This window comes from Carettochelys insculpta, chromosome 26, assembly GCF_033958435.1.
Source record: "Carettochelys insculpta isolate YL-2023 chromosome 26, ASM3395843v1, whole genome shotgun sequence".
Lineage (NCBI taxonomy): Eukaryota > Metazoa > Chordata > Testudines > Carettochelyidae > Carettochelys > Carettochelys insculpta.
The window spans coordinates 1,405,252-1,418,084 of NC_134162.1; the positions used below are offsets into that span (position 1 = coordinate 1,405,252).

At 43.4% G+C, this 12,833-nt stretch overlaps 1 protein-coding gene across 5 annotated transcripts in view; it reads right to left on the minus strand.

Moving 5' to 3' along the window:
* The window catches only part of PPP1R12B (protein phosphatase 1 regulatory subunit 12B), a 188,092-nt gene that overhangs the window by 20,831 nt on the left and 154,428 nt on the right, over positions 1-12,833 (minus strand). For 4 of the 5 annotated variants that reach the window (XM_074977280.1, XM_074977284.1, XM_074977283.1 and 1 more), the window contains 5 exons: positions 4,927-4,943; positions 4,150-4,297; positions 2,508-2,612; positions 2,156-2,209; positions 465-515 (listed from right to left, as the gene is read on the minus strand). In XM_074977280.1, coding sequence (XP_074833381.1) covers positions 465-515; positions 2,156-2,209; positions 2,508-2,612; positions 4,150-4,297; positions 4,927-4,943 — 375 coding nt within the window. The other variant, XM_074977281.1, reaches the window with a different exon arrangement.

The following is a 12,833-nucleotide window of genomic DNA, read 5'->3' on the forward strand; positions in this document are numbered from 1 at the left end:
TTGAAGTTCTCCTCCAGCTGCTGTGTGTGACTTCTCACAGGCAGCCTCACCTCCCTGACAAACTCCTTTGACTTTCCAGTTGACATGAAATGAAACATTGAGGGTTTACTGAAGTTTGCCTACTGCTCCAGGGCATGCAGGATCAGCACACCAAAGCTCATCCAGGTGATCACAAGAGGTAGTTTCTGAAGACACTCAGAGAAACAGCTTTCACTGTTGTGGGATCGACAGCATGTAGACCCAATGTACGGTGCAACTGACAGCAATCGCATACAACAATTCTACTGTCAGACCACGGTCTGAGACCACGGCCAGAAACTCAGTCAGGATTGCTCAATGGGACACACACAGAGGCCTACATTGCAGTTCACTGTGGGGAAGGAGGTGCTAATCTTGTGTGGTGTCTCTATTGTCATTAATCCTAGACATAGTAGGGGGAACGGAGTGAGCATGCTCTTTCATACCTTCATCTCCTCCTCCATTTCAGACAGTCTCCGCTCCAGGGCTCGCTTCTCCTGTTTAGAAACAGTTGAAACACTGATGATCATGCAGCAAGGAACTCTTTTTTTTTTTTTTTTGAGGGAAAAATTGGCGGCTTATATTTCCATGGTGACATTTACAGAAGCAGCAACCCAAAGCACTTCACAAAAGCAGGAATTACGTCCTCTCCTGGTCAAGTGTAGCCATCACTGGCATGGTACTAGGCACACTTTAAAAGGCAGCATGTAAAAAAGCTCTATGTGCTTGAAATCACAAGGGGAGTTTAAGGAGGCAGAAGGGAAGGAATAAGGCAAGTCAATGCAACAGTTTCTCCTGTTGCCCTCCTGCTGTGGGGACACCAGGAAAAAAAAAAAAACAATTTAGGATTCATAGACTCAGACAACCCTATTCACAAGGCTGGAGCTGCACATCTGAAATTTGATCTTTTCCCTCTAGTGTAGGCCTGGCCTCAGTCACTAACAGCACTGCTGACACCACTAGTACTGCACATTTGCTGAAGAAGCCTCAGGCTCAGCCCTTCCTAGCAGGAGAGATCATACGAGATTAAGGCAGTATAGGCCAAGGAGAAAGGATGTTTGCTGGTCTCCAAACTATGGTTGCTTGAATACAACCTTTTCTGAAGGACACAACATTGGCATGTGTTTGCCCACAAACAGATCAGGTCTTTCACTCCAGGAATTCAATTTAAACCTCACCCTCAACTAGCAGAAGGCTCCAAAATCTAATGATCAAATAAAGTACAAGCAATGAGATTTAGGCATTAAGCTAGGAACGGCAATTTCAGTCTTTGACCCACTGCAGGGAATTTGACCCCTCAGATAAGGGGAGCGCACAGAAGCATATATTTCAAGGCATAATAAGGCAATACCCACTTGACTGGAAAGGAATGGGTTTTTTGCTGAGCTGGTCCTTTTTGTTAGTGAAGAGTAGGAGGATGTGGGAGCAATTACCCGACTGGGCCAATAAGCTTTCCACACCAGCTCAGGTAAATTGTTCTTCTACCTTATCACCTTTATGGTCAAGTGGAAAGTTTAAACTTAACTGTGTTTTACAGTGAGCAGAAAAGCTAGGGGACTTCAGTATTTAATTATGTGGGACAGAAACAAAAGGGTATATTTTTTTAAATAGCATTTTCTTTTAACATTAAATTAACATGCATGTTACGGCATACCTGTACTTACTGGAAGATTGACATGTTGGTGGTCAATCTTCAGGGGTGGATTTAGTGCACCTATTAGGGCTGCACAAAATCAAAATTAGGGCCCTGCTGTCAATCCCAGTACTCCTTGCGGTTGCGTGGAGTACGGGAAGGTGATGGGACAGTTTCTGTGGGGACGGCAGCAAAATCGATTTTAGATATACAGCCTCCAGCTACAGTAACAGAGAGATAGCCGTGTTAGTCTACAATAAAACAAAACAAAGCAGCAGAAAGGTAGCGCTTTAAAGACTAACAAAATGATTTATTCAGTGAGGAGCTTCTGTGGGACAGACCCACTTCTTCAGATCTGTCCCACGAAAGCTCATCACCGAATAAATCATTTTGTTAGCCTCCAGCTATGCCATTCTCACAGTTGTGCATCTAAAATCGATTTGCTTTTTTAGTGTGGACCTGGCTTCAGAGTCCTATGAGTCAAAGAAGGGGACACAAACATACCCGTTTCTCCAGTTCCAACATACTCGATCGGTCAGAGGTTTTTTCCTGCTTCTGCTATTTGAATTCAAAATAGAAAGTTATTAAAACAGACTGGTATGCACAGGGTCAGCACAAAGGGAAGGGACAGCCTGCCCATCCCTAAGAAAGCTGTCTTTGTAAGCAGTAACATGTAGCTGACACAATCAATCATACTTTGCTCTTCAAAGGACCTTTCACAGACTAAAGCATTTTATGAGGAAGCACAATTTTGTTTTATGGAAAACATGGAGCACCTCCAATCATAGGTTCATCACCCAGCCCCCCATTCCTCCTGCCTTCATCTCCCCAGTTCTGGTGCCCCTTTCTTGCTTACCTGGGTTGCTTTTTCCAGCTTTGATTTGATATCGGCCAGCTCCATCTGGGCCTCCTGCAGTTTTGATTTCAGTGTTTGATTTTCAGACAGTGCGTCCTCATAGAGCTGAAAGAAGAAGCGCGGTATTTGCACTGTGCTGTGCCTACGGTAGGAGCATGGCTAAGAGTCACAACTGCATGGAGACAAATGTTGCTCCACAGCTCTGAATATCAGTAGCAGGTTTTAGAGCAGTTTCTGCATTGCCAAGAAAGGGAAGGAATGGGCCCAACTCTTCTGCTTTGTCTTTTTTTGAAAGCCCTAAATAAATTGATTCTGAAATAAAAAATTAAGAAGAAGATGATTTTGTGGTTTCTTATAGAAAAGGCACATTAAGAATGGCTTACCAACCTTAATTTAATATAATAAAGAATCCAGAGATTAAGTAGATCACATCAGAGAGTTGGCTGGCCATACATAACCCTGTAATTCAGTTAACAGTGTGTTATTGTGCTCTTACATGCTTTCATTTCAAGGAGGAGAAAAAAAACTCTTAAGACATTCTACCAGGAAGAAAAGTCACCAGCCTCACCAATTCCCGAGTGCATTCATATTTCATCTCTCAGAGTGGCAAGACAAAAGCCTTTAGGTAAACTTTGCTGGAGCATTACAGTACAGTCCTGCATGCTGACTGGCTGCTAAGGAGACACTGATTCCTGAATCAGGTGGAGTCCTCCCTCACCATATCACATTACTTTAAAAAGTTAGAATCAAGTACCTGGAAGGGTTTAACACCCCTGGGAATTACAGTCACCTTAATTTGTTCATCTTTCACACAGTTTTTATATGCTACGACTGGATTTTATTTATTGCACACACACACACACAGGATGAAGTTTCACCCAGCTCCGAGATCAGGTTAAAGAATTATTTCACCCCTTAGCTTTAGTTATTGAAGGATTAGGGCAAGAGCTTAATTAGGTTCTTCCAAACTAACTACAGATGGTAGTAGCTTAACTCCCATGGATGGAGGGACAGTAGGTTCTGCTTCACTCAGAACACCAATCAACGTATTTTGGCTTCCCCTGCTGAGAAGCATTCCAGGTTTCATCCCAGTGCAAATTCAAAGCAGATGAAGAATGTCATGAAAATAAGTAAACTATAAACATTTACCAAATACTAGCCAGTGATAATGCATGATAAGACTTTTTCAAAAGCCCACTCAGATTGGGTAGCTACTTTTCAAAAGCTCCCATCTTTGTTATTTGAGAAATTCCCTGGAAAGCAGTTTTGTAAAGTAGCTACATGTTGTTAACAACCCAAGCTATTCTGAGAGGGTGCACTTCTCCAGCCTGCATCCTCTTTCCTACATATTCAACTTGCTCTCCTTTCCCAATTCTCTCTTGCCCCCAAGTCCATGGCCCTTCTTTATACCTTTGAAGAAGCGTATTCCCAAAAAGCAATCATGTCAAGAGAAACAAGCAGTGCAATGGCTGGGCTCAGAGAATAACCATTTGCTTGCAATGCAACTTATTAGTGTTTCCTGGAAACTCTTCGTCTTTTGTTCCTTCACAGCCTCTCCCAGCTGACCAAGTTTCTGCAAGAGGCTACAGCTGGAAAAAGACATTTCTTAGGACAGAAATATTACATATCAAAACAGGCCTACTTTTTTATAATCCCTGTTAGTCTCCTCCTCTGTTCTACTACTGAGGGAAGCCAGGCGGTTCTCTCTTCTGGTATAGGCGCTGGAGCGGCTGGAGGCACGATCACTGTAGGAGTCGCTGGTTGTCGGGCTTGCAGCTGCTGATTCCAACCTGAAAAAACAAACAAGATCCAACACTACCGAGCAGAGGTCAGTCTGGGAACTCTAAGATGCTGTCAGTGTGACCACAACCAATCAGGACTCGAGCCTTCCAAGCAAGATCTCGCAACAGCTACAGAAGCACCTCAAGGTGTTCACTGATTTAGGGCCACTGCCATTATGCTAGTGCCGAGCGCAGAGCTTACATGAAGTTCTCATGAGGAACTCCTGGCCACTGTGGCAGCCTATAGCTTGGCAACTCAACACAGGGCATTGGCCTCATCTCCACCAAAGAAGGATAAACAAGTCATTGGTTTCTGCCAACCCTTCCTCCAAAGGATGTTGGCCTTGTGGACCCAGAGGTTTCCCACCCATTAAAATGGCAGGGAAAAGGATTACCTTTCCCCCCATGCTGACTCATTGCCTATGTGATTTCTTTTTGGAGGAAGATAGTTCCAAAACTTGCATAAGTCAAGTACTATATCAAGAGAACCCTTTTTTGGGTTCATCATAGTCTTGGACTCTGATACTTGCTGCATCTCCAATAAGCAGAAACCAGCTTTCACATTATGACTGTAGGAGGTAAGACAAACCTATTATTTATGTCTATTAATTAGAGCGTGTGTATGGTAAAGCTCTTACCTGGAAAGTCTTTCATGCTAAAGGAAAAGGGAGACAAAAGAAAGAAAACAGAATTAGCAACGGAGATACCATCAACCCACCAGATCCAGAAGAAACTGCTTTTTAATTCCCAAAGCAAGTCCCAAGAACACTGTTACCAGCTTTATCCCATTTATCCAAACCACATTATCTCGTGTATCCAAACCACAAATCTCTGGTCCTTTCCCACAACCTCTCAATTGCTAGGACTTCACTGCAGCATTTCGGGTTTCCGAGGCAGTTTTAAGTCAGCTGGCTGCGTGCCAAATCTCCTCCACTCTCAGTTCACATTAGGCTGACTTTGATTCTGTCACTACCAAGGCATTGGAGGGCTGAAGATTTACATAGCCCTAAACAGAAGCCTAAAATATCCACTAATGAAGATGTGTTTGCACTGCACCCAAAGTCTCATTCATGGAAGGGACATTTGCCATGAAAGGAAAAAGACAATGGATGACAGACCGTCCTTAGATTCATACCAACCATAAATGAATACATGATTTAAAAACACAAGGATGGAAGAAGTGTCCATTAAGCAAGACAGATGAGAATTGCATACGAAAGTACAACACTAAGACCGCCCTCTTCCCTTTCCCCAGACTACTTTTGTTACATGGAAAATCTGCGCTGTTTGCATTGCTGAACATCTGCCACCAAATGCAAACATCCAGCAGAAGGAATGCTCTTTTCAGAAGTCACTCAGGAATGAATAGGGGATCCAGCAGTACATGACCATAGTGAAGTACTGCACCCAATTATGGGCTCCCCAAGACAGAAAGGATGTGGACAAATCGAACAGAGTCCAATGGAGGGCAATGAAAATGATTAACCACCTGGGGCACTTAACTTATGAGGAGAGGCTGAGAGAACTGGGTTAATTCAGTCTGCAAAAAAGAAGAATGGGGCAGGGTGGAGGGGATGTGATAGCAGCTTTCAACTACCTGAAGGAGGGTTCCAGAGAAAATGGAGCCAGACTGTTCTCAGTGGTGGCACGTGACAGAACAAGAAGCAATGGTTTCAAGTTGCAATAGGGGAGGTCTAGGTTGAATATTAAGAAAAACTGTTTCACTAGGAGGATGATGAACAACTGAAATGGATTGCCTGGGGAGCGGGAGGAATCTGGCCTTAAAATCCTCTAAGGATGGAGACTTGACAAAGCCCTGACTAGAGAGTGATTTACTTAGGGTTGGTCCTGCTCTGAGCAGGGGGTTGACTGGATCCTGAGGTCTCCTCCAACCCTAATCTATGATTACATGACCCTGACTGAAGAGCACTGGGCAAGATTGTTTTGAATTTTTGGTGCAGCATGTATTTCCCTGCGAGTTCAATAAACCTCCAAATCACCCCTTTAGTTCTATTCTTAGCACTGCACCTACTTGTGCTTGTAAACCAAAGACAATCTGAGCCAATGTATACATAAAATACATTAGAGTATAGTTTGGCTTGGCACAACAATCTGCAGCAGAGGTTAACTGTGGTAAACTGCATTTGCTTAAGAGAGTCTTCTGGGTCTCATGCATCTGACAAAGTGGGTCTTTGTCCACGAAAGCTCATGCTCCAAAATATCTGTTAGTCTGTATCCTCAAAAACAAGTAGTCATCCTGTGGCACCTTATAGACTAACGGCTACCTCTCTGATACTCTTCTGGCTTGGAAGATTCTCAGCATACATGACTGCACACCATCACAAGTGGGTCCTCTTAAAGCCTTCCATCCTTGTTGTAACTCTCATGGTATTTTACAGAAATAACCCCAACTGGAGCAAAATTTTCTCTGTTTTGAACCTTGTATTACTACAGTTACCTCTACAATGGGTGTAAAATGCTACATCACAGAACTAATGCTTTGCTCTGTTGCATTTGTCCAAGTGACAGCACAAAGCAGTCGAGAACTGGGATCTACTTTAAACCCTGGCCCCACATCAATGCTCCTTTGCTGGACATAAGCTAATCAAATACACTGTAAAATTTCATGCCGAAAGTCCCACTAGGGGGATAAATGGGTTGTCCATTTTCAACAGGTGAGATCCAAACCCTTCAAAGTGTCATTGAGTAAGGATTTAGCTTGAAGTTGCAATGAAAAGACCACCATCATCTCAAAACCAGGCTGACACTCTCATTAAGCTGCTTAGTATGTCTACCCATATCTGAAGTCCACAAACTTTCCTCTTGATAGAGAAATATGTAATAAAGGATTCTCTAAACTGGTGATGGACAACAAAGAGCAGTGAGTGGGCCACAGAAGTGGCTCTCCATCTCAGTGGGCCTCTGTAGGCCGATTTGTGCACAGTCCCTGCTCCTCCCCTTTCCTCAGAACTTGAAGAGCTGCGAACAGCTGGTTTGCAGTATTCCGGCTCTGGCGGGGAGGGGAAAGGAGCAGGGTGGGAGTGTTAATCAGCCATTAATGGTGTTCCAAAAGTGCTGGGATGGAGGAAGAGGAGTTGGAAGTCCAGGGATCAAGTGCTCCAGGGGGTGAGAGGCCTGGGGGGTGCAGAAGGGGGACTGCAGGTGCAGCCCCAGTTGCCAGCTTGTGGCCTGTGGGCTGCAGGTTGCCCACCACTGCTCTATACTCTCCTCAGCAATACTGCTCTTTTGAGTGTGTATGGGGGAGAAGCCTAAATATCCCGCTTCCAGAAACTGCACAGGAACAGAGCAAGTGGGAAAAGCACCTGACCACAGTCAACTTTCCAGAAGAACGAGGCCTGCATCCAGCTTAACTCAAGTACAACCTGAAGGTACAGCGGAAGCATGTGTACACTGCCGCATTTGCTTGTACTTAAATATTTTTATAATCAAATCTCACATTTCTATAGCAACAAGAGGATTCCAAAGTGCTTTGCAAACAAAAGAAGCTGTGCAAACGGTACACGGGGATGACTTCATTACACAGCCGCTGCTGGAGTGAAACCTGGCAAGCATGTAGCTGTACAAAGCAGCTCTGCGTGACCGTTCAAGGCTGGAGGAGTGAACTGGGAAACAGCATTTGATAAATGAACAGAAGTTGCTGGTGAACTCATCCAACAAAGCAATGAAAAAGAGCTGCCATCAATTTACTTTTTATTGTTACAGCTTCCAGGTGCCTTGTATTCCACGCAGACTGCAGTTTGGGCCCCTGCATGTAGAACCACCTCCTAACTCTTGAAGCAGGTCTGCCATAAAAGTTGGAGGGGAAAATTTTCAAAAGACAAGCTACAATTCAACACGTGCCTGCTCTTTATGCCTTCGAAAGACTTGCCCCCAGTGTTTCTGCTGCTAGACAAACTAGCTGAAATGCTAACAATTACCTCCACGGGGCGGCCGTATGGCTTCCTGTATGATAGCATTTGGGTACCTCGCCAACATGACTTGGTTCTGATGGCCAGCAAGGAAAGTTTATTGCTCCCCATTGTACAGATGGAAAACTGAGGCACAAAAGGGAAAAAAGGCCATTTTCAAACCAGACGTAAGTGATTCAGGAGACTATTCCATTTTCAAAAGGTATCACAGCATGTGGGGGCCACATCCCATTGGCCATTCAAAATGTTTCTGCTCCTAAGCTACATAAGCTACAGAGCTGGGAACTGAACCCAGCTCTGACCTTCTGCTCAGAGTCAGAATTACAAGGCTACGTTTCCACATGTGCCTTATTTTTCTAAGAGCCTTTGGCTTGGGCAGCTGTAATTAAGAGGCCTAGCAGGGACCTTCAGCAAGGAGGAAAAGCTCCTCATTCTACTGGCCTCTCAAAACTGTGATGTTTACTTTGAGTACCTCCAAAACATTTAGCCACTTATGTCCTTACTGCCAGACACAACAAAGCCGCCAGGCTCTTTTGTAAGAGGCTGTAATAAAAATTTGCTTCTTTAAGCAGTATCTCACTTCAGCACAAAAGTTGTACAGCTATTCAATGTTTCCTGGCCTCAAAGACTCAATCTTCTTCATTCCACAGGGCAGCGGAATTAGGGGGTGATTAATAATGCTCTTGTTAAAAATTATTCAAGTGTTCTACAGACCAGTATGCTAATCCCTTTCAGTGAGTCCTTTTCTTACAGTGGCAAACAGTCATGGAAACAATCCCCTTAATTTGAAGCTTTGCAGCTATTACATGTTCTGTAGCAGCACTGACAAAGTCCTCAAGTAGCAGGTCTGTTTACGTGGAGGGCAGGGAAATCACATTTTGGCTTTTCATGAGGTGACATTTCGACAACAAGGAAGACTATCAAGCAGGGAAAAGACGAAATGAGATTGGAGAGGAAGAACGTACAGCTCCTGACAGAAAGGGGCAGAGGAGAGAGACAAGGGCTTTCTGCCATCTTCAGGCTCTCTTCTCTGAAGGCCTCTTTTGTACGAGGAGCATCAGTAGCATCCTTTCAGGCAGGGCTTTTCTTACTTCCTTATGGCCAATGCTACTGCTGGGAAGGACCCTGCCCAGCACCCCAACTGCCCAACAGGTGTTTTGGTACTGATGAGAAAGAATAGTCAAACAGCCTCCTCAGTGGTTATTTTAAAAACCTCAGATGGGTAGCTGAGTTAGTCTGTATTTTCAACAACAAGAAGTCGTCCTGTGGCACCTTATAGACTAACAGATATTTTGAAGCATAAGCTTTCACGGACAAAGACACGCCTTATACTGCAGTGCAGAAACCAAAGCTACCTGCCACTTTCTTCCACAGCAGGTGAAGGCATTCATGAACTTTGCATGGCTATGTCTTGTTAAATGAATTCCATTATTATAATTTATAGGAAATGAAGTTTTTCACATTTGTATCCCAGATTGCAGTGATGCAGAAATCTACGATTGTATCCCAGATTGCAGTGATGCAGAAATCTACGATTGTGGTTGGAAAGCCACAAGAAGAAAGGTTTTTCCCACATTGGGCCCAGAATATGACTAAGTCTATTGCCCTCTAGAGATGTCTTCCATTGGGTAAGGTCCTCCAGGAACTGGCATTCCAACAGATGTTCCAAGGCTCATGTTTCACCACTCAGAGTCATGGAGTAGCTCCATTTCTCAACATTAAGTTTTGAATGGCCAAGCCTCATTTGGAGGGGTTTTAAACATCTCCAGACGCCTGTGGAAAGGTAACATCCATATTCATTTTGACATCCTTGGGGAGTATTTCTAACTATGTGGGCCACAGTAACACTCACACAACCATCCATTATTTTCTAAGTGGTTTTATTGCAGCTAGGAAGCTTGTTTCATTTCAGGACGCTTGCTGCTGTGGTGTGGCCACATACTGGATATCTGGTATCTTCCACCTGAAGCTAACATTCCATTTTGCTTGTACCTCATCTGCTCACACCCAGCAGAACAATTCTGGCAAGTGCAAAAAGGCTATTTACATTTGATAGTCATAGACATCCTGTGACGTAGCAACAGCTGTCATTCAAAACGGGGCCTGCCTTCTTTGCATGAGCCAATCTTTCCCACTCTATATGCATATTTGGCTTTGCAATAGCAAGGTAGAAGTGCAACAGCTCTTAATATTACTGGGTTGGCTCACATTTTGGATTTGCAGGCTAAGTATATTATTCCCAAGGTCTGCCATCTTTAGACACTTTCCCTCAGACTATACTCCAACAGAGTGATCCAGTACAAATAACAGTCTTTGAGAGAAAGCTAATTACATTTCAGGATTGCTGAAGCCTGGACTTCCTGCGAGTAACTGTATGAAGGCCGGATTTGGAAAGTGAAACCTTCCCTATAACCTTACTGTAATTAAAAGTTACAAAACTGTCTCTTTCATAAAACCACGGCTTTTGAGTGTGTGCAGGGTGATGGTGGGAAAGAATCACTTTTGGGTCTGATATTTTCAGAGGCTGGTCTGGCTAAAGGCCAATCGTGCACGTATGAAGTTCAAAGGAAAAAAATTTCATAACATTTTAAATAGTAACAGAGAGAAAGCCGTGCTAGTCTATACACTATCAAAACAAAAAAGCAGTCAAGTAGCACTTTAACAAAATAATTTATTAGGTGAATTTTCATGGGACAGACCCACTTCTTCAGACCATAGCCAGACCAGAACAGACTCAATATTTAAGGCACAGAGAAGCAAAAACAGTAATCAAGGTGGACAAATCAGAAAAATAATTATCAAGGTGAGCAAATCAGAGAGGCTGCTGAACTCTCTTTTATATTCAAATTCGACACATTAACATGCGGTTTGAACTGGAATGGGAATTTTCTGGGTCATTATAGGGGTTCGTCTGCATACTTGGCTTAATCTAATTCTTAACACTCCCGCCTTCCGCCCCTCTACTCTCTGATTTGCTCACCTTGATTTTTTTTCCTGATTTGGCAACCTTGATTACTATTTTCGGTTCTTTGTGCCTTAAATATTGAGTCTGTTCTGGTGTGGCTATGGTCTGAAGAAGTGGGTCTGTCCCACGAAAGCTCAGCACCTAAGAAATTATTTGGTTAGTCTTTAAAGTGTTACTGGACTGCTTTTTTGTTTTGATAAAATTAAGACAGTGAAAGAAAATTAATTTTCTGTCATTGGAGTGGGAGGGGAAATAAAAGCCCAAGCATTAAGTTTTGGTATGGGCTCCAGCTAAAGGAGCTGAACTGTAAAAAGCTGTCTGAACATAATCCTCACTAAGGCAGCTTTGAAGCTAATAAAAGAATGAGGCTATGTCTACCCTAGCCCAAATCATTGAAATGGCCATGCAAATGGACATTTAGAAGATTACTAATGAGGCGCTGAAATACATATTCAGTGCCTAATTAGCATGCTGCCAGCCACAGCACTTCGAAATTGCTGCAGCTCACTGCTGCGCGGCTCATTTTGAAAGGACACTGGGAACTTTGAAAGCCCCTTATTCCTATGGATATTTGGGCTAGTGTAGACACGGCCTGAGTATTTTAAAACTGCTGACTATGAAAGCACAACAGATTCTTAAAATTTTCAGTTGTGCATTCCAGAAGAGGTACCCCAGGAATGATGTCAGAAGGGAAAGCCCAGGGGCAAGCTACGAGACAATAGCTGGGCCAGCATCATTTGCTCAGACAGATGTTCACAATTACTAGAATCACCCCCCAAAACTCAACTCATAACACACCCACTTCTTCAGACAGACAATCTGACTCAATTGTGAGCAGTGAGCTCTTCTGAAATTCCACCATATGCTTCCCAAAACTGCAATAGAAAAACTATCGAATGGAGGAGTGCTTCTCCATGCACCAGTTTTCCCTTTGAGAAAGCTGTAGGAAAAATACAAAAGCAAACTTACAGCAACAATGAAGTTGCACAAAGTCAAAAAGCAAGTGTTACGGGTCCTTGCCGGGGCACTAAGTCAATCTCCCTTGGTATGTCAGCAGTGGATTGTGGTACATGCTTCAGAGACCCAAGTCGCCACACCAAAGGGTTGAAAATCTAAATTCGTACATGACAAATACGAGGTGAAGACTTCAACCTCCTAAAGAGGAAAGGGACAGGGGAACAGGAAGGAAGGAAAGTGGAAGGACACAAAGGTTACCACACTATAATGAGACAATTAGTAAGACTTACACGCAAGTGGGGCATTTTCTATTCTTGTTTTTTGTTAAACGTATGCCAAAGAATGCAACATAGCTACAACAATCACAACCTCAAATACCATTTTTCTCGGACACTAACAACACTGAATATTGTCCATTTTGTCCACTTCGTTCCATGTTCCTAAGGCCTTGCTGAAGTTTACCTAAAACACTTGCAGCCTTTTCACTTAAAGCTGTGAGTTCCTATATCTCCACAAGCCAAAGAGGGTCCGATTGGGCCAGTGTTCAGATACGAAACCAAAGAAAACCAAGGAGTTGCATTCGTGATCCAGATGAGTCTGTATTAAACCAATCTACCTGCATTTTTTTTTAGGAAGCACTGAGCCCCAGAAGGTGCTATCTTTTGAAGATATGGAACGAGAGAATGGTGAAAAA